Source organism: Pagrus major, chromosome 14, assembly GCF_040436345.1.
Source record: "Pagrus major chromosome 14, Pma_NU_1.0".
Taxonomy (NCBI): domain Eukaryota; kingdom Metazoa; phylum Chordata; class Actinopteri; order Spariformes; family Sparidae; genus Pagrus; species Pagrus major.
Window position 1 is genome coordinate 25,668,696 of NC_133228.1, and position 20,854 is coordinate 25,689,549.

At 46.7% G+C, this 20,854-nt stretch overlaps 2 protein-coding genes and 1 long non-coding RNA gene across 11 annotated transcripts in view; 2 read left to right on the plus strand and 1 right to left on the minus strand.

Annotated features, from left to right (window-relative positions):
- Positions 1-15,019, plus strand: part of eps8a (EGFR pathway substrate 8a, signaling adaptor) — a 43,178-nt gene extending 28,159 nt beyond the window's left edge. For 6 of the 9 annotated variants that reach the window (XM_073480771.1, XM_073480776.1, XM_073480772.1 and 3 more), the window contains 5 exons: positions 1-66; positions 1,302-1,545; positions 1,722-1,911; positions 2,201-2,333; positions 4,826-4,996. The exon at positions 1-66 is cut by the window's left edge and continues 75 nt beyond it. In XM_073480771.1, coding sequence (XP_073336872.1) covers positions 1-66; positions 1,302-1,545; positions 1,722-1,911; positions 2,201-2,333; positions 4,826-4,936 — 744 coding nt within the window. In that variant the 3' untranslated portion in view covers positions 4,937-4,996. Of the gene's footprint in view, positions 67-1,301; positions 1,546-1,721; positions 1,912-2,200; positions 2,334-4,825; positions 4,998-13,375; positions 13,469-14,931 lie in introns of those variants that run through there. The other 3 variants (XM_073480778.1, XM_073480777.1, XM_073480779.1) reach the window with 3 other exon arrangements.
- Positions 6,058-12,450, plus strand: LOC141008419 (uncharacterized). Its single transcript, XR_012180069.1, has 3 exons — positions 6,058-8,929; positions 9,686-9,762; positions 12,347-12,450. It is a non-coding gene; the product is annotated as an uncharacterized lncRNA (long non-coding RNA).
- The window catches only part of ptpro (protein tyrosine phosphatase receptor type O), a 34,049-nt gene continuing 26,128 nt past the window's right edge, over positions 12,934-20,854 (minus strand). The window contains exons 18-27 of the mRNA XM_073480434.1: positions 19,791-19,826; positions 19,154-19,235; positions 18,355-18,445; positions 18,061-18,137; positions 17,291-17,425; positions 16,850-16,972; positions 16,378-16,532; positions 15,871-16,006; positions 14,887-15,011; positions 12,934-13,416 (exon numbers count right to left, since the gene is read on the minus strand). Coding sequence (XP_073336535.1) covers positions 14,907-15,011; positions 15,871-16,006; positions 16,378-16,532; positions 16,850-16,972; positions 17,291-17,425; positions 18,061-18,137; positions 18,355-18,445; positions 19,154-19,235; positions 19,791-19,826 — 940 coding nt within the window. The 3' untranslated portion in view covers positions 12,934-13,416; positions 14,887-14,906. The remainder of the gene's footprint in view (positions 13,417-14,886; positions 15,012-15,870; positions 16,007-16,377; positions 16,533-16,849; positions 16,973-17,290; positions 17,426-18,060; positions 18,138-18,354; positions 18,446-19,153; positions 19,236-19,790; positions 19,827-20,854) is intronic.

Consider the following 20,854-nt stretch of genomic DNA (forward strand, 5'->3'; position numbering starts at 1 on the left):
CTGGAGATCACCAAGGCCGTGGACATCACCGGCAGAGGAGAGCCCATCTACAGCCACACCATACAGGTAGGACACCTGGAGGCCTGATGACATCACCACCAGTTCATTACATCACCGTCTCACCTCCGCTCATGTCTCTGTTCTTCATTATTTAAGCTTATGATGCCAAAGAAGGAGTTTGAGTTGTTCAAGGTAGGACGAGTGCTGACGAGTGTCTCTAGTCTCCTCAGTAGTTTGTCTCCAGACTCCTGCAGTGACTCTTCACTGAGAACCTTAAAGGAACAGTCGCTGCTGGACAAACACTACAACATCTCCTTTTTATAAATCTATTCTCACACCTGGTCAATAAACGACACACAACATGAAGCAGGATTTGATTTCCTCCTTCGATGCAGCTAGGCTAGCACTTTCCCTCTGCTTCCAGTGTTTGTGCTAAGCTAGGCTAAACACGCCCTAGTATGTTTGTATGCTACAGTCCACGACCAGAGTACGACATGTAACCACCAACCAGTAATTAAGCTAGCTATGTACAATTAGCATCATGCTAGAATTGCCAACTTTTCATTTGTCTATGGCTGTATGCTGTATGTATGTATATGTATTATTAGCTACAAACCGCTAGTGACCTTAAACTTTAGTTATAATCATGATATTTATTACGCTAGCCTGCATCTAGAAACGACAATCATCAGATGCAGAAAGCTATAATAAATCAGTTATGCAAGCTGCTAACACTTAGCATAATGTTGTATATGTTCACTGTTTGTAGCCACCGTTAACACGACATAACAAATGTTTTGTGGGACGCTCGCTAACTTCCCCCTGCTTCCAGTGTTTGTGCTAAGCTAGGCTTTAACACCAGTTATCCACCTTGTTGATTATGCTAGCTAGTTTGTAGCTATACTGGCTAGCAGTCTCCCTCTGCTTCCAGTGTTTATGCTAAGCTAAGCTAACACATATTGGACATCAAATCTGACAGGACTGTCCTGACAGGTGTGACTGTTCCTTTAAGAGTTTTTCTTCCGTTTGATCTTCGTGTGTAGTTCAGGGTGAATCAGTTGCTTGAGTTCCTGCAGTGATTCAAACATTTGTTTCACCGTTTCATTGCCACCATCTGTTATGTTTTATGTTTCATTTCACGTCTCCAGCAATTACTGGGAGAGTTGAACGAGGTAAACGACAAACCGACGACACGACTTTCACACCGACTTCATTATTAAATGTTTGAATTCAGACGTTTTCTGTTGCGACGGCGTCTGAAGCCCTTCAGACTGTAACTCTGAACACCTGTCCTCTGTCAGAAGCAGACCACCAGGACCGACTACATCCCCAGTAAACCAGTAGTGACCCCGATGCCTCCGGCTCCCACGCCGCCCCCTCCGGCCCCCGCCAGGCTCCCCACGCCGCCGCTGCCTCCTCCAGTCGCCGAGCCCGCCAAGCCGGCCAGCAGCGGCGCGGTCAAGCGCCAGGACAGCGTCACGTCCAGCGACAACGGCAGCGTCGCCATGAGGGACCACAGCAACCAGAGGCCCGCGGCCGTCAACCGTGAGTCCAGTCAAACACTTTGAGTCATAGCGATTTAAGAAAAGTGCTGTAAGATTCAAAGATGATTCAATATTTGAAATATACTTCGAATATTAGAGAGTTATATTCTGGGATGTTCTGACCCGACGGTCTCTTACTGGCCTCAAATCAAATTCATTTCATCGTGTCCCCTGCAGGCAGGAAGTCCAACATGGAGGAGGTCCAGGACGAGCTGATGCACAGACTGACGTTGGGTCGCAGCACTCAGAAGAAGTTTCAGGTTCCTTCTCGCAGCAGCAGCGGCGGCCTGCCGTCCGTCAGCATCACCTACGACTCGTCACCTGACGACGTCAGAGCCTGGTTAGAGGCCAAAGGCTTCAGTCCAGTGTGAGTGTGTCTGCAGTTAAACATTAGCAGCTCAGTGCTGCAGATCACTGGATCAATAATGAATCATCAGAATGTTAATTAATGTTCTGTCACATTTATTGACATCTCCTCGTCCACTGACTGTAGAAAACAGATGTAACCTCAGTGAGGACTGGAAAATTTGATCTAGATTGAAAAAAAAAAAAGTCCAGGTGTTTCCAGGTGTGTCCAGGTGTCTCCAGGTGTTTCCAGGTGAGTCCAGGTGTGTGTTGGGTCGGACCTGACTGTGGCGGTTCTGTCCTCTGTGCAGGACCATCACCAGCCTCGGCGTTCTGACCGGAGCTCAGCTGTTTTCTCTCAACAAAGAGGAGCTGAAGACGGTTTGTCCCGACGACGGCGCTCGAGTCTTCAGCCAGGTCACCGTCCAGAAGGCGGCGCTGGAGGTGGGTGTCAAAGGTCAAACATGATGTCACCAAAACTCAACATAAATCTTCTGATGACATCATTTGTGTTTTTCTGCATCTGCAAGTGTATGAAGAGTTGTGTGGGGCGGGTGGACTTGATGTCCTGTCCCGCAGTCTGTTGAGGGTCTGTAAGCTCTCTATCCCTGGTCTGGTGTGTGGTGTCTATCTCCACCTGCAGGTGTTCTTCTGAGCCTCCTTTGATCTTCTCAGTCTGTAACCACATTCATTCAGGTATCGTGTTCACAAGCAGACGCTCGCGACTTCCTTCTGTTGGCCAGATTTAAAGGAACAGTTCCACTTTTAAAGTGGAGCTCAAAGCAGACGAGAGGACGAACTTCACACTCGACAAAATGAAAAGAGACTCGCAAGTGAACTTTGACCCTGACTCACAATTATTTGACATCCTGCTGCTTGACTTGACTTGTTGTTTGTGGGTCTTGACTTGGGACTTGTTCATTTTGACCTGGGACTCACTGGTCTTCATTTGGGACTCTTTAATTTGACTTGACTTGGGACTTGGCCGTCTTTACTTGTGTTTTGGTCTCTACTTGGGACCGGGACATAATCGTCTTCATTTGGGACTTGTGGGTCTTGAATTGAACTTGACTTGGGACTTGTTTGAATTGAACTTGACTTGGGACTTGTTTGAATTGAACTTGACTTGGGACTTGACTCTCTTGTCTTGTTGTTGTTTTGTCTTGACTCCAGACCCGGACAAACTTGTTGGACTTGTTTTTGACTTGGACTTGGGACTTGATGTTTCTGACTTGGACTTGGGACTTGGCTATCTTGACTTGTTTGTTGGTGACTTGGGACCGGGACGTACTCGTCTTCATTTGGACCTTGTTGGTGTTGACTGGTGATTGCTGGACTTGGCTTGCTGGCTTCATAGTCACGACCTGTGACTTGTGACTTGGATGTCGTGTCCCATCTGGTTTCAGCTGTTTGTGCTAAAAACAAATCGCTGTTGTCGACTGATTTCCTGCTTCTGGCCGTCAGAACGAAGTCGCAGGCGTTTCATGTGTAGCAGCATTTTAAGGTAGTATTTGTCCTCCTGCTGTGTCTTCAGTCCTCCTTAAACTCCTCAATGAACCTGCTCAGAACATTCCACTTCCTGTTGCCATCTGACCCCGCCCCCCGCCCCGCCCCCCGCCCCGCCCTGTAGAGACCAGGATGTAGCGATGTCAGAGACCAACCTGTGCTCTGTGTGCTAGCTTAGCTTCAGCTAGCAGCCAGCTAACTGTAGAGGTGTTTCCAACATGGCTGCCTCAGGTCCCACATGATCACGAGTCACTTCAAGGAAATGATCATTTTTGTACAACCTGGTGTTGGTCCACTTTGTGTCGGTGACGACCCGTTGCCATAACAACAGAAAGACAAATAACCCGGTTGTATAAAAACTGAACTGTCCTCTTCAGGCCTCACATGAGATTTTATCTCAGATTTTGCTGCAGAGTTTCTGACTCACTGAAGGAAACACTTCGATATTTTTCTTCACATCGGCGCTTGAACCGACAAACTGCTCTGCTCAGAACCGCTCAGAACCACAACAGAACCAACTGTTGGTGATGCTGAAGTACAGATTATTTCAGAGGCTCCTGTTTGTTGACAGTTATCGTCTGTAAATCCACGTGGAGACGATCTGATGATTATTGTCAGTTAATTATTGATCGTTGATCGTCGCTGATAAAAGTCATGTGAGGTTCTGTGGACCGGCTCCAGCCGGTCGCACAAAGACGTCGACAATGGCTCAAAAAACGGAGACTGCAACAAAACAACACAACTTATTTTCCAATAAACTCACAACATATTTACATTAAATAAATAATAAAATAACTTTAGGAAAGCTCAAATAAAAACACACATTGATAATAAAATACATAGTTGAATAAATTAATACGTAAAAATGTCTTTGTTTTAATTTCTTACTTTATTTTCTACGTTACAGAAAAGTACCGTGTGTAGTTTAAATAAAAACAAACACATTCATTAAGTCAAATATTTGTTTGTTTCTTTATTTATGAATTAATTAATTTTTGTGGAGTCAGTTTTGATCTTCTGTACAAACCTGCTGTTAAACCGTCACTTTGTATTCGCTGACGAGACGAGACGCAGCGCTGTGACCCATCTTTGTGCGACCGGTTTTAGAAAGCAGCACTGCATTACCCAGCATGCACCCTGACTCAACCAGCTGACAGCATGCTCTCCACAGCTGCAGCAGCCACAGACTCCCGAGGTTGGTTGAGTCCGTGTAAAGAGTTCAGACCGACCGGAAGATTTTAACCTCCGATAAAATCTTCTGCTGCTCGTGTCGGAGACGCTGCGTAGACGCTCAGAAGCTTCAGACGTGAAGATCCATTTTATATTTCTGTTCCGGACACTAACCAGCTGTCTGTTCTCTGCTGTCTCCTCCTCACCTCTCAATCCTCTCCTCCATCTCTTCACCTCCTCCTTCTCTCCTCCGTCTCCAGAAGCGTTCAGGCTCTGAGCTGCAGGAGATCATGAGGAGGCGGCAGGAGAAACTGGCAGCCAGCACCTGTGACTCAGGGGTGGAGTCTTTTGACGAAGGCAGCACCCACTGAGCTCCACATGGCCTCCTCCTCCTCCTCCTCCTCCTCCCCCTCCCCCCTCCTCCTTTCTCCTCCCCCTCCCCCTCCTCCTCTCTCCTCCCCCTCCCCCTCCTCCTTTCTCCTCCCCCTCCCCCTCCTCCTCCCCCTCCTCTCTCCTCCCCCTCCCCCTCCTCCTTTCTCCTCCCCCTCCCCCTCCTCCTCCCCCTCCTCTCTCCTCCCCCCCTCCTCTCTCCCTCTCTCCCTCTCTCCTCCTCTCTCCCTCTCTCCTCCCCCTCCCCCTCCTCCTTTCTCCTCCCCCTCCCCCTCCTCCTCCCCCTCCTCTCTCCTCCCCCCCTCCTCCTCCCTCCTCCTCCTCCTCCCCCCTCCCCTCCTCCTCCTCCTCCCTCCCTCCCTCCTCCTCCTCCTCCCCCCCTCCTCTCTCCTCCTCCCCCTCCTCTCTCTCTCTCTCCCTCCCTCCTCCTCCTCCTCCCTCCTCCTCCTCCTCCCCCCTCCCCTCCTCCTCCTCCTCCCTCCCTCCCTCCTCCTCCTCCTCCCCCCCTCCTCTCTCCTCCTCCTCCTCCCCGTCCTCTCTCTCTCTCTCCCTCCCTCCTCCTCCTCCTCCCTCCTCCTCCTCCTCCCCCCCCTCCTCCCTCCTCCTCCTCCTCTCCTCCCCCCCTCCTCTCTCCTCCCTCCCTCCTCCTCCTCCTCCTCTCCTCCTCCTCCTTCATCTGTTATTTTCACGCTGCAGCCTGCTGTTTTCTCGCCCTCTTGATCCTCAGGCGGCGGCGGACCACGCCAAGTTTGTGGAGATCATGCGGCGCAGGCAGGAGCTCCTCAGCTCGTCTCCATAGGAACATTTCAAACGGACCGGGCCGACTGACTTTCAGAGCGGCAGAGAGAATATTCTGCCACGTTTGCCTGAAGTTCATCCGAACACTTTCTGGACTCTGGACTCTGTTTTCTACTCGGGTCTGTTGGACTGAAGCTCGTTTTCCAAAGCAGAACCTCTCAGTATTAATGTTGGAGCGGCTGCAGTCTGAGCCTCTTCACCGCCGAGTCCAGTTTGATCAGAACCGCTGATTCATCAGTTTGTGACGTAAATCCATCAGACAATGAATGATTTAAAGGAGCAGTTCACCCAGAACCATCTCCTCCTCTACGCTGATGACAGTCCACAGAACATCTCTGGAGCTTCACAGTGAGACGCAGCTCAGCTGACGTACTGACGGTGAACGGGTCGCTGTCAGCGCCGCTTCAAATGTTTTATTTTCATTTTCTCCGTTTTAAATCATCTCCAGCTGCTGAACGCTGCAACTCTGTTTCACTGTGAAGCTCCAGAGATGTTCTGCGGACCGTCATCAGCGTAGAGGAGGAGGTGGTTCTGGGTGAACTGCTCCTTTAATTATCAAAGCGTCCGTATTAAAGTACAATATTATATTAATTGAGCTGATCATGAAACAAACCTTCAACACTTCACACGTTGATCCTCCAGGAGACGCTGCAGGTGTTCGACTGAGGACGATGATGATGGTGATGGTGATGATGGTGATGATGGTGGTGATGGTGGTGATGATGATGATGATGGTGATGGTGGTGATGATGATGGTGGTGGTGATGGTGGTGATGATGATGGTGATGATGATGATGATGATGATGAGGCTCAGACTGAGGACAGAAATCAAAGGATGAAGGTTGAAAACATGCAGAGATCTGACGACATGTTGGCCGACAGAATTATGATATTCATAGTTTAGAGTTTGATCAAAAAATTAAAGAAGTTAAATCTTTTTCTTGAAATGCACAAAACCTTTATAATCATAACGTTTAATGATTAATGACCATGATGTAGAGTTAGTGACACACTGAGCTGGTGATTAGAGTTGGTGATCAGCGTTTTTGCACAATAAATAATAAAAATATAAAAATATAAATGTTTCTCTGCTGAGAGTCGAACATGAAAAATGATTCAGTCAGATTTTTTTAATTATTCGTGTTATTTTAGGTTGAAGAGGTGAAATGCGTCCAAACACTGAAGTGAATGTAGTCAGCTGACCCACGTTAACCGTTAGCTTCATGCTAACACTGACTGATGTCATGACGACCGAATGAAGCTTCGTCTTAAGTTTGATGCAGTTCGACAGTTTTGTGGAAAAAATGTGGAAATTATAGACGATGTAAAACTGATACTTTTGTAAGATATGTCCAGAATTTGAGTTTAAAATGTTCAAAAGATTAAAGTGTGAAGAAACAACCGTGAAGTTAGCATGCTAACAGGCTAGCTCCGGCCCGGCCCGGCCCGTCTCTGACAGTCTGGCAGCCTGTAGTTTCAGCTGGAGATGCCGACAGCATGAACTCACTAATGTGAAGAAAGGAAATATTCTGACTCATATTTTTATTATGAACAGAACCTTTACCTGCTGAGATCTTCAGTGTAGCTGTTCAGCTAATAGCATTAGCATTAGCGTTAGCGTGCAGGAGACCGTCCAGACTTTTCCATCAGCACGATTAAAGCGGCTGAGGAGACGATAACTGAATGTTAACTTTTGGGTGAACTGTTCCTTTAAAGACTCGACAGCACGGTTCTCACGCGGCTCGATATCAGAATCAATACAGCAGCTGTTTGAGTTCTGACGGGATGTTTAACCGGACCTGTGGACGGTCCAGTGTTTGAGATACGGCAGCAGAAAAATGGAAATAATCAACAAATGAAGTTAATGTGACGTTAAATTTACGATGCGAGTCGTTAACGAGAGTCTTTGAATTTGTACCTGATGTTTGTGTTTGACCGTTAACGACAGCGGGGAAACATTATGTGTCTGTATACGCTTTACATTCAGATGTACAAAGAATCGGCCGGGACGTCGCCGACTCACTGTGGCGCTGATTGTCTGTAGTTTCCACGCGACGCGTCCCGGACTGGTTCTGGTCCAGTGTCCAGGGCTGTTCTGTTCTGGTCTCTGACGATTAGAGCCCAGCAGCTCAGCTTCTGGATCATCTGTGTTGTTAACGAGAGCTGATTACAGTCGATGTGTTAGTGAACTGAACAGTTCTAGAAGCCAATCAGAACCAAGCGTTAGCCAGAATTTCCTACAGAAACACGTGTATAGTTTTCATGGTGCCTTTTCATCATAAATCTGCTCATTCTGCAATAAAACATTTATAAAAAATCATCTGATGTCGTCGCTCATTTGTACGTCTGATCTGAACCTCAACAACCGGTTCAGTCGACCCGACGCTGGTTCTGAATGTCTGGTGAGGTCCACGGTTTAGTTTCCTTTTTCTTTGAGAAGTGATTTAAAGTTGCTTTTTTATTCGACTGTTTTTACACATTATAGTTTGAACAGTTTAAACAGCTGTGGAGCGTCAGCAGACGACTCGACGCTCCGACCGTCACATGTTCAGATGTTTGTTTAAAGTTTTAATCCAACAGCTGAATCAGACTTCAGGTTTAAATCAGCTTGTTGAGTCTCGACGTCAGAGCTGGTGAACAGATCGTAATCACTGTTTAAGTTAACGAGCGTGGAGGTTGTGAACGTTGTCAGTTTACAAAGCTAACGTTACGTTAGCCTCAGCAGCCACAGACGGTCACTATCAGATGTGACCTTCAGCTGTTATCGATGAACAAATCACGTCATGATTTATATCCGAGTTCAAACTGACGTTAAACACGAGGTCACATTATCCTCGTTAGCACGTAGCTCATTAATGTCTTCACGTCAGAGCTGGTGAACAGATGTCACACGATAATCAATGTGAAGGTTTTGGACCTCCAGGATTCACCGTGTCAGTCTGGAAGCTAACGTGACGTTTGCCTCAGCAGCTACAGACGTCGGTGTGGTGAGTGACACAAAATCACCTTTTTTTATGGTTATATTTGATAATTAAAGTGACGACGAGGAACTTTTCAGGTTCTGTTGATTCTAGGGCCCGTTTGGACGACAGCGGTACGACACCAGCGCCGCTAAAGATCTTGTGCTCTTGGAGTCGGTGGCGCCTGACGGAGACCGCGGGAGAGGTCGTGATGAGGTGATGTGATCAGACCTGAGTACAGCCGTTAGTAATCATCAGGCTGTTTCATGAACTCTGAAACGTTCCTGTTAAAGACAAACTAACGACATAAACTGGTCAAATCTGTTGATGTGAAACCACATTTTAGGATTATTACAGATTTTGATTGATTTAAAATGAAGTTGAGCTGAAAAAACTTAAACAGCTTATAAAAAGTATTAAAAGGAATCATGGTCGATATAATTTAACTTTTACAAAAAATATATTTTTGTCAGTCAGTTAAAGATTGTGAAGGTTTATATTCATATTTTAGAAGCTGTATTTCAGGACACTTGTTGTCAAACTGTTAAAGTGAAACTTCCTCGTCAGATTCTGTAGAAAACAAACTTGTGTTGTTTGGTAAAAGTAGACAGGATTTATGGAATATGAGTTAATAATAAGTTTGCTCTATTGTTAAAATAAAGTGAAGAGACTTTATAAGCTGAGTGTTTTAATCAGACTGATGTTCCTGTAAAGAAACAGGCGACAAACGTAACTGCAACATTTTATTTTGTTCAACACACACACATTAAAACTCAGTGACGATGATCCGGCTCAGATCACCCCTCAGATTTAAGTGACACAATGCACAAGAATGGCACCAAAGACGTACAAGTTTGACTGGACACACACGAAGCAAGAGAAAGAATCGAAGAAGAGTGACGGTGCTGAGCTCTCGGACGTCGTCTGCAGCTCGTCTGTCGGGTTTTTACTCGTGTGTTTCTTTTCCAACAGACGTTTCTCCGCGTCCACGGACGACTTCGACCGACAGCCGAGTCTCTGAACTGTCGTGATGAGAGCTGGTGGCTCAGGTAAAGATGATTCACATGTACAACAACTTTTAAAAAACAAACCTCTAAAGCAACATTTCCACAAGAATTACTTTGTCATGACGAGTAGAAACAGAATAGTTAAGCGGTAGTAGTATGTACAGTACGTCTGATATCTAAGAGTGAAACGTAACGGACTTCAGATCCAACAGGTAAAGACTTCAGGTGTTTGAACCACAAGGCCACAATGACAAATCATCTACAGTCAACACTGAAGTGTCCGCCGGCCTCCTGACACACATTCACTGATTTGTTCCTTTTTTTTAGTTTTATATTTTCTGAGTTGATACAAGGTGCCGTCAGAATGATGAGCGAGTCAGAGGCAGCTCCGCTCACATTAAACATCACGACCACGATTTAAAACGATTTCTTTAGATTCAACACATCCACCTTTTCATCTTTGGATGTTTGGATCTTTTCATCTTTGTCGTATCAAATATTCATGTTATTAAAACTTTATGAGATTCTGTCTTTGACGAGACGTCTCGTACTTAAAATAAAAACTCTTCAATTAAAATGAACCAAAACTAAATGAAGTTAAGTTAGTTAAGAGTCAGATTTGATCTTTTATTGTGTAGGGACCACAACAGGAAGCCATCAGACTCGTGGCTCTTATTTTGACAGCACCCTGTACATCCTGAATGCAGCGTGAGACTCTGACGGGTCGACACTCGTCTGTTCTCTACAGTCAAACTCACACCGACGCCTCAGAACCGTGTTCTGTCCAGTCGTCGTGTGTTTGAGACAGAATGAGTCAGCCCGAGCCACGAGGTCGGTTCACACCAGAACTCGTGAATGTTTCTGAACGTTAACACTGAGTTTGTTAAAGTGCCCAAAGACTTGAGGAGGTCCGTCCAGCCTCATCGTGGTTTGATCCCGGAACCGACCCGAGAATAACAGATTTAAGACGAGGAACACCAAATACTGGGCCACCTGCAAGAACTTTACCAACGCTTCACTGAGTCGGAACCAAACGTTTGACGAGAGCGTCTTAAAATACACAACAACATTTTAAAACTGTGACCTGTGGGTCCAACGCGTCAGTCCAGAACTACAGAATTCTGTTTGTGGCCACATGAACGCGTTCTGGTACCAACTGAACTAATCATCTGTACAAGAAATGTAGTAACAAACTTATGGGCCAGATATTATTCTGGTGGTTTTCAGGTGCTGATCCAGAAGTTTCATATCAAAACAAAAGAAAATCTTTGAGATTTATCAGATTTTAAACTTTTGTAATTAAACAAATTTGAGTCATTTTTCCAAATAAAATCTATTTTTGTGTGTTTGTAACAAATATAAACTGTAAACTGACATTTAAAAAAATAAATTGATTCCTAAACAAACTCTACTGAGAAGATAAATGTGGTTTAAACCCCTAAAATTTATTTCCATCATCATTAAATATTATTTTTGTTTTTGACACCAAACTTAACTTTTACGACACAAAATAAATCTTTTAATCAAAAATGTGCAATTTATGATAAAAATGTAACATTTAACAACGTTTGGAAAAGAAACGTCGAGATTAATTTCTAAACTTTCATAATTAAAAGTGATTTCTTGGTATTTTGAAGTTTATAGTCTGAAACTTTGTCAACAGATGTGGTTGAGTTAAAGTAACCAGGTCAGTGAAAGAATCCGGACGTTCTGGAGTCTTTGGACACTTTAACTAAAGGAAGAAACATGAAGGTACAAAATGAACATTTCTTTGTGTTGTTTTGATTTGAACTTGTGGACCGGGTCACGGTTCTGGGCAGTATTTGCAGTTGTATTGTGATGAATTGTAGTTGCAGCTCTCTGTTGTGTTTCGGGCCTCAGAACAGCTCGGGCCGGGCTTGGAGACGAGCTGAGCAGATATGTTTCAGGTGTCATTTCACAGAAAGGGAAACTTGATATCTTGATATAATTTCGTGGTGGTTCTGGTAGTTCAGACAGTCTCTGTTCTGTCTTCAGATCCTGTCAGATATGATCCAGTTCTCTGCTGTTCATGTCCAAACAGGACCGGTCAGATCACAAACCTCTGCTAGTCTAAAGTTAGTCTACGTCTTCAGATCGAGATCCTTCGTTAGTCCGGAGCGCACGGGACGGGACGAACACGGCTGCACAGTCAGAAGCAGCAGCAGAAAGTCTTCCCTTCTTCTGTCAGCGGGTCGGGCAGCTCCGAGGCCTCAGTGCAAATACAAACTACAGCTCTACGACCACAGTCTCTAGCGTCTAAACTGGCCCAACAGCGGCGGGGTGGCGCCGTGAGGCACTCGTGTTTCCACAGAAAGGCGTTCGTTCCCTTCAGCTCATGTTTTTGTGCCCTTTAGTTCTGGTGCTGACCCAGCAAACATTCAGCGCTTGGTTCCACACGCGGGATCAAAAGTTCAGATGTCGTCGAGCACAGTTAAGAGGAACTGGTACCAAAATACTTCTGTCTCTGAATCCGTCCGACCGCAGCAGAACTCTACCTCATTGCTCACGGCGCTGACCCGAAACGTTGAAGCTTCTCAGTGAATGTTGAGTTAAAAACGCAGCTAACGGATCAGCTGACACGTAAAACCTTGTGCTCATGTTCCAGAGTGTTGGTCGAATGCTTGCTGGGGTCTCCAGTGAATCGGATCCGTGCAGCGGTCCTGGCAGTCGGGTCAGCGTGTCGGAGCGGTCGGTGTTTTCAGTAATCGTCCGATGGTCGGTGTGTTTGGCAGTGAGTCACGTTCAGATCTACCGCCGACGACTCCAGCGCCGGGAAAAGCCAGGACAGCTGCACGAGCGCTGAACGCTAGTTACTACAACTAAGACGATGAGTGACGGGAGGAGGGAGAGGAAGCGGGGGTGGGGGAAGATGAAGCAGGGGCGGAGGAAGATGAAGCGGGGGAGGAGGAAGATGAAGCGGGGGCGGAGGAAGATGAAGCGGGGGCGGAGGAAGATGAAGCAGGGGAGGAGGAAGTTGAAGCGGGGGAAGTTGAAGCGGGGGAGGAGGAAGATGAAGCGGGGGAGGAGGAAGATGAAGCGGGGGAGGAGGAAGATGAAGCGGGGGCGGAGGAAGATGAAGCAGGGGAGGAGGAAGTTGAAGCGGGGGAAGTTGAAGCGGGGGAGGAGGAAGTTGAAGCGGGGGAGGAGGAAGATGAAGCGGGGGAGGAGGAAGATGAAGCGGGGGAAGTTGAAGCGGGGGAGGAGGAAGATGAAGCGGGGGAAGATGAAGCGGGGGAGGAGGAAGATGAAGCGGGGGAAGATGAAGCGGGGGAAGTTGAAGCGGAGGGTGTGCTTGCTGGTTTTTCAGCGACTCCTGAGATTACAAAACAAATCGAATGATAAACTGCTGACTCGGCTCCACTGACTCGTCGCCTCGCGGCGTCTGAACGAGGAAGGACACAGCGTAGACATCCAATCACGGGACGGAGCTGGTTAACGCTCCTCAGTCCAGTTCGGAGGGCAGGTTCTGGTTCAACGTGTCGGTCAGTCAGTGAAGGCTCCTTAAGGCAAAACTCCGTCCCGTGCTTTAACACCACGTCAAACAAAAAACTGTTTTTTTTTTCCTCTTGTGCCGTCGAGATGTTCTGCTGTGTTGTTTTTTGAAACTGATGATGAAGCGGATCTTCTTCTGCAGAGATGGATGCCTGAAGCACAGGAGGTTGGTGTGTTCGCAGCCTGCAACACAAAGAACACATGAGGACCTGGACCTGAACGGAGCCTGGCTGAGGTGAGAGACATGAAACCTGACGTGTGATTGGTTGTGTTCAGAGGTTTGTGTGTGGCTGGTGTCGCTGCTGGTGCTGGTGTCAGTGCTGGTGCTGGTGTCAGTGTTGGTGCTGGTGTCAGTGTTGGTGTCAGTGCTGGTGCTGGTGTCAGTGCTGGTGCTGGTGCTGGTGTCAGTGCTGGTGTCAGTGCTGGTGCTGGTGTTGGTGTCAGTGCTGGTGTCAGTGCTGGTGTCAGTGCTGGTGCTGGTGCTGGTGTCAGTGCTGGTGTCAGTGCTGGTGCTGGTGTTGGTGTCAGTGCTGGTGTCAGTGCTGGTGTCGGTGCTGGTGCTGGTGTCAGTGTTGGTGTCAGTGTTGGTGCTGGTGCTGGTGTCAGTGCTGGTGCTGGTGTCAGTGTCGGTGCTGGTGTCAGTGCTGGTGCTGGTGTCAGTGTTGGTGTCAGTGCTGGTGTCAGTGTTGGTGTCAGTGCTAGTGCTGGTGTCAGTGTTGGTGTCAGTGCTGGTGCTGGTGTCAGTGTCGGTGCTGGTGTCAGTGTTGGTGTCAGTGCTGGTGCTGGTGTCAGTGCTGGTGCTGGTGCTGGTGTCAGTGCTGGTGTCAGTGCTGGTGCTGGTGTTGGTGTCAGTGCTGGTGTCAGTGCTGGTGCTGGTGTTGGTGTCAGTGCTGGTGTCAGTGCTGGTGCTGGTGTCAGTGTTGGTGTCAGTGCTGGTGCTGGTGTTGGTGTCAGTGCTGGTGTCAGTGCTGGTGTCAGTGCTGGTGCTGGTGTCAGTGTTGGTGTCAGTGCTGGTGCTGGTGTCAGTGCTGGTGCTGGTGTCAGTGCTGGTGTCAGTGCTGGTGTCAGTGCTGGTGTTGGTGTCAGTGCTGGTGTCAGTGCTGGTGTCAGTGCTGGTGCTGGTGCTGGTGTCAGTGCTGGTGTCAGTGCTGGTGCTGGTGTTGGTGTCAGTGTTGGTGTCAGTGCTGGTGTCGGTGCTGGTGCTGGTGTCAGTGTTGGTGTCAGTGTTGGTGCTGGTGCTGGTGTCAGTGCTGGTGCTGGTGTCAGTGTTGGTGTCAGTGCTGGTGCTGGTGTCAGTGTCGGTGCTGGTGTCAGTGTTGGTGTCAGTGCTGGTGCTGGTGTCAGTGCTGGTGCTGGTGTCAGTGTTGGTGTCAGTGCTGGTGCTGGTGTCAGTGTCGGTGCTGGTGTCAGTGTTGGTGTCAGTGCTGGTGCTGGTGTCAGTGCTGGTGCTGGTGCTGGTGTCAGTGCTGGTGCTGGTGTCAGTGTTGGTGTCAGTGCTGGTGCTGGTGTCAGTGTCGGTGCTGGTGTCAGTGCTGGTGCTGGTGTCAGTGCTGGTGCTGGTGCTGGTGTCAGTGCTGGTGTCAGTGCTGGTGCTGGTGCTGGTGTCAGTGCTGGTGTCAGTGCTGGTGCTGGTGTCGGTGCAGCTGGACTCACGTCTGGAGGAGCCTCCATCATTATGTCTTGCTGGCGTTCTCGTAGATGACGTCGGAGGTGATGGACTGCTGCTTCTTCTTCTGCCACATCAGCAGGACGCACTGATGGATGAACACGTACTGCTCCTGTACACGACAACAACAACAACAACACAACCTGTGAGTACACTCAGTCATATGGTCCTAGAGGGGTGAGAAAGAGAGTGAGAAAGGAGAAATAGGTGAGGAGAGAGAGTGAGAGGGGGTGAGAGAGGTAAGATGGGTGAGAGGGGTGAGAAGAGTGAGTGAGAAAGAGAGAGGTGAGGAGAAATAGGTGAGTGAGAGAGGGGTGAGTAAGGTGAGGAGGGACTGAGGGGGGTAGGAGAGGGTGAGATGGGCGAGAGATGAGAGGGTTGAGAGGTGAGGGGGGAGAGAGGAGTGAGAGAAGAGGGAGGTAAGATGTGAGAGAGGGGTGAGAAGAGTGAGGAGAAAGAGGTGAGATGAGAGGAGAGAGTGAGAGGTGGGAGAGTGACAAGAGGAAGAAAAGAGAGGTGAGATGAGAGTGAGAGGGGGTGAGAGGTGAAGGGGGAGAGGGGTGAGGAGGGAGAGTGAGAAAGGAGTGAGAGAAGAGTGAGAGGTGAGATGGGTGAGAGGAGAAAGATGAGAGAGGGGTGAGACAGGTGAGGAGGGAGAGAGGGTGACATGGGGCTGAGAGAGAGGTGATGGGGGTGGGAGGAGAAATAGGTGAGAGAGGTGAGATGGGGCAGAGGGAGAGAGAGGGGGGTGAGAAGAGTGAGGTGTGGAGGGAGAGAGGGGTGAGCCAGATGAGGAGGGAGTGATGGGGTGAGATGGGGAGAGTGAGAAAGAGAGGTGAAGGGGTGAGGAGGGAGAGAGGAGAAATAGGTGAGGAGAGAGAGGGGGGATAGGTGAGAGGAGAGTAAGAAGAGGGAGAGAGAGAGAAAACACACACACACAGTCTACAGTAGATGTAAAGACGAGTGCCTACCTCAGTCTGGACCATGGACAGACGGTGTGAACGCATCTCAGACACCATCCCGAGGATATCAGCAAACTCGTGTTCTCTGATGTGCTGCATCAGACGATCCAGAGCGATGAACGTCCCCGTCCGACCCACTCCGGCACTGCACGCACGCACACACACACACACACACACACACACACAGTCAGAACCACACGGTCCAGGAGTCGTAACAGCGACCACAACAAGAGAGGAGTGGATGACATCATGGACATTACATCATCCGTCTAATAGCCTTTTACTGGCGGTAGCTGCCAGGATGTGATGTCGTCTTCCTGCTCTCAGCTGAAGCAGGAGATGAAGAAACTTCAACACATCACAGATTCACTTCCTGATCATTTTACTAATAACAACAACTATCAGCACCTGAAAATGTCTTTTTAATGGATAATGCTCAACACAGCTGATGGTGTCTGATGTCTGGAGTCTTAAGTTTTGTTTTCTGTACTGAGCGTCCCAGAGTCGGATCCTGACCTGCAGTGGACTATGATGGGGTCTTTGGTCCTGTTGGCCTGCTGGCGGACGATGTGGACGAACTGCAGGATGCTTTCAATGGCGTTGACTGTGGGGACGCCGTGATCCGGCCACGAGGTGTAGTTCAGGTGGAGGACGTCCTGACTCTCGTCAGCCTGCAGGGGGAGACGAACATCAGCTCTTAGAGACGTTCAAACCTGCTATCAACATCCATCCTGACTGAGCCGACCACAACATCACCAGACTCCATTAACAAATGTGTCAGTTTAGTGAGTTGTTGAGTTGGACACACTTTATAAACTTTGTGAAACTCTGTCTCTGACTAATTCTGACTTATTTGTTCCTGTCTTTGTGTAAAAAGCTTCGCACAGATGTGACCAGGAAACACATGTATGGAACAGGAAGCAGCCTCCAGTGGACCTGCAGCTTTGACCCCGTGTCGGGCCCTCGACCCAGAGGTTGAGAAACTCACATATCCCAGTCTGAACTTCCTGATGGTCCACTCCGGAGTCTCCGACTCAGAGAGCATCTCCACGCTGATCTCTCCGTACATGATGGGCTCATCAGTGAACGGCCAGTAGTGATCACACTTCACCTGAAAATACAGTCAAAGATCAATACTGATTGATTGGCTGGCGTTATTTAACATCAGCCGTCATTTCAGCCTGTTCTTGTAATTTTACTGATATTTCTGACGGAAACAACAATTCTGTCAAATTAATGTTCAAACTGTTGTAGTTTCATGTTTCAATAAAACATGTTTGTCTGTAAAAATCTTCATTTGTAACTAAAGCTGTCAGTAAACGTAGTGGAGTAGAAGTAAAAAGTAGCATGAAAAGAAAATACTCAAGTACAGTACTTGAGTAATTGTACTTAGTTACTTTCCGCCCTGTGTAGAGCAGAATGGACTCACCCTCCGTCGTTCGTTGCACTGCGTCAACATGACGACGATCGGAGATTTCTCCTGCAGGACCATCTTCCAGAAGTCGTTGCGGGTCTCCGGCAGCGGACCCTGAGTGGCGATGTACTCTTTACTGTGTTTGTATCCCTGAAGACACAAACGGATACTTTCACTGTCACACAACACTTCACAAATAACATCCGTCAACAAAACACAAGGAGATTCACGTGAGAATAAAATGGCTCAGTTTGGAGTTTATGAACTTCTTTATCGTTCTCAGCGTGGAAGGTAAAAGTATTAATACTCTGTTACAAGTAAACAGAAAGAGGGTTAAGTGAGTTTTCACCTAACGAGTATCCAGCACAGATTACTTTCTGGAAAATGAAAATATGGTTCTAGAAATCGTTTCTTACTTTTGTGGTGAAAAAATGATGTGAAGCTGAATTCTGAGGCTGTTCTGTGAGTCGTGTCAAATATAATACGCTGAGTTATAATCTTTAGTGTCTACGAACTAACGATCAAACAAATTGATTTACAGTAGCCTGCAGGTGCACAAGACTGAGACGTCACACTGAAAAAGATTAACCAGGATTATATAATGAATTTCCAGTTAGTTTGTTGTTGTTGGAAGCCTCACCTGCTGATTCAGATCATTTACACCTGATAATAAAATGGATCTGTAGCAGGAGAAGTTATCAGGATAAAAATGATCCTGTCTCGTCTTTGACTCCTGCATCAACAGGTGTCGTCTCATTATAAACGGGCACTGAGGTCACACTCACAGGTATGTAGTTGGCGTTGACGTAGTCTGAACCTTCGTCGTTGTGCATCGAGATCAGCTTCACCCGACTGAAGTCGTCTGCAGGGAGAAGTCAGCAGAAACTAAAACCATCTTCATCACATCGACTTTATAATGTGAATATCTGACTCAGACAACGTGAATTTATTTAAACAGTTTCAGAATTAAACCGACGACGTCTCAGTTTCACTACGTACAAAACTAAATAATGAAATGTTGATAAAACAGTTTCTGAACACTGAGCGTCTCCCATGATGCTTTGCTGTCAGTGACTCACAGGGGAGGATGTTGGTGTATCTGTTCTTGGGCCTGTTGACGGGCAGGTCTGCTGCATCATGGGAAAGATCCAGACCGACGCTCTTCAGCTCCTGAAAAACACCAACGTCTGTGAAACATCTGCAGGACTCAGCTCAAAGTCCACTTCCTGTCTGCAGCACGGCGCTCTTCCTGCTGGGGGTGTGATGCTAACGCTAACAGCTAACACTGTTTTACAACCAACACGTCTCAACAGTTTTAAACTTTATACTTTTATCACAGTTTGTTTTTTTTGCTTCAGCCTGCTTCATTTTGTCACATCGTGCTGTAATAATAAAGTCTTTGAAACTTTAATTTGATCAAACAACCAAAGAAACATCAGATGTCTCCAAACAGCTCGTCTGCTGTGATCCAAACCCGATCTACAAGACGACCTGACACTCCACAGAATGTTCCACCTGGTGTTTATAGTTAATCAACAAAGAATCCTAAAATCGTACGATTATTAAATGGAGTTTGGTGAAATGTCTCCAAACCACTAAACACAAGAAAGGATCAAATTTAAACAGAATGTCTGAGGAAACGTTAACGACCGGATCACGTCTGGTTTCTGGACCTGTGTTGGTACTGAATGCCAAAAACCTGCAGTTCAAGCTGTCATCAGATCTGTTTGTGTTAACGACTCAGTGTTCTGCTGTTTCATTTCTACGTCTGCTCGTGTTTGAACATCAGATTTTTAAGATGAAGGCTTCACGTGCAGCTACATAAAGTGATTTAGGATGAATGATGCAGCGGTGTCGTGGGTTCTGATGAAGCCTTACCTCAAACTGCAGGGAGAACTTGTAGGCCGAGTCTTTGCTCATTTCTTTGAAGTACGCTTCGAAGTCGTCCAGCTGCACAGGACTGCAACGAGACGCCGACATGTCAGCACACACAGACGCTTCACAAACCAGCGATCATCACATCATTTACACCGTCAACATGTCGTGATTGTCACAGAGATGACAAGAGATCAAACCCTGACAGATTTCTACAGAATTTACAGACAATTTCACGTTTTAGTGGCCGTGTGACCTCGTCTTAATCTTTAATCCACAGAAACTTAACTCCAGTACAAAGAAAAGTGTCAGAACTCAGAGGACTCGTAGCATCATGAAGGACTTCAAGAGATATGAACACATCATCTGTTGGACCCTCACACCTCTCCAACGAGCTCACAACACAAACTAGTGATCATCAGTCGTGTCTTCACATTTCTGATCGTCTGATCCGTCCTCCACACTGTCTCTTGTGTTAAAACTCTGCTGTCGGTTCAGATTAAACAGTTTGGATGTTTCTGGCTGCAGGCGGTTATTAATGTGACGGCAGCGCACACACACACACACACACACACACACACACACACACATTAAGGACATAAAGACGCACTGAGCACACGCTGTCCTGTAGTCTGGTTACCTTGTTAGCTTCCGTTTCTTTAAAGCTGTCTTGCTCCTATAAAATACAAACATGTGAAGTTCCTCATGATGATCACTGACAACCATCCTACATTACACATTACATGATACTCTATTACTTTACTGTTCACACCCTACACATCTGCAGACATCAGGGTTTGACCGACTGGCCTTTATTCATGGTGAAATACTGAAATTCTGAATAAAACTTTACATTTTTTGGAGCGACTCCCCGAATACTCGGTGTTATAACACAGCATTTTAACAGCTTATCTGTACAATCATAGGACACTAAATGGGAAACTATCAGTTCTGATGTGGTTTAATAACATGTATGTCAGAAGAGGAGTCTACAGGTGCCGATATCAAAATCCAATCACACAATCAAATCAATCAATTTCCATCTGTGTGCGTTATGTGACAAAATTAAACGTGTACTTTATATTTAATTGTAAACTATCAGTTTAACTTTTTAAAATCTAAATTGAAGATTTTCTTCATGTTAATTTGAATTTATGTCCCAATTTTCTGGTGAAATTACACTTTTTTCATGATCAACTGCATTAATGTATCAATCTCACTAAATAATCATTGATCTTTCATGTGAATTAAAAACGGGACCAAAGTCTTCAGAAGAGGATTAACGAGGGTTAAAGCCGGCAGAGAATTAACAGAAAGGATTTGAGTTCTGACTTTTATTTCACATTTCTTTTTAATTCAGACTTTTGTCTCAGAATACTGAGTTTAAAATCAGAACAAGATTTCAGTTTCATTGATAACATAGTGTTCAACATCGTCTGCCAACTGTAAAGTGAAACTGAGTCCATCTCATATTAATCATCATCACTGTATGTTATTTTCCCATCAGTCCCTGCAGGAAGTTAAAAGTCTCTGTATATTCTGCACATCTTTATGATGATTGGTCAGAATTGAAGGTGGTGCAGGTGTCATGGGGATTGCAACTTTCTGAGGGCAGGCCGATGCAGATTCAATCTTAATTTTGAGAGTTAGTTTAAAAATTGTAAACAAATTTAATCTTTAGTTTTGTCAAACATTATGAACAGA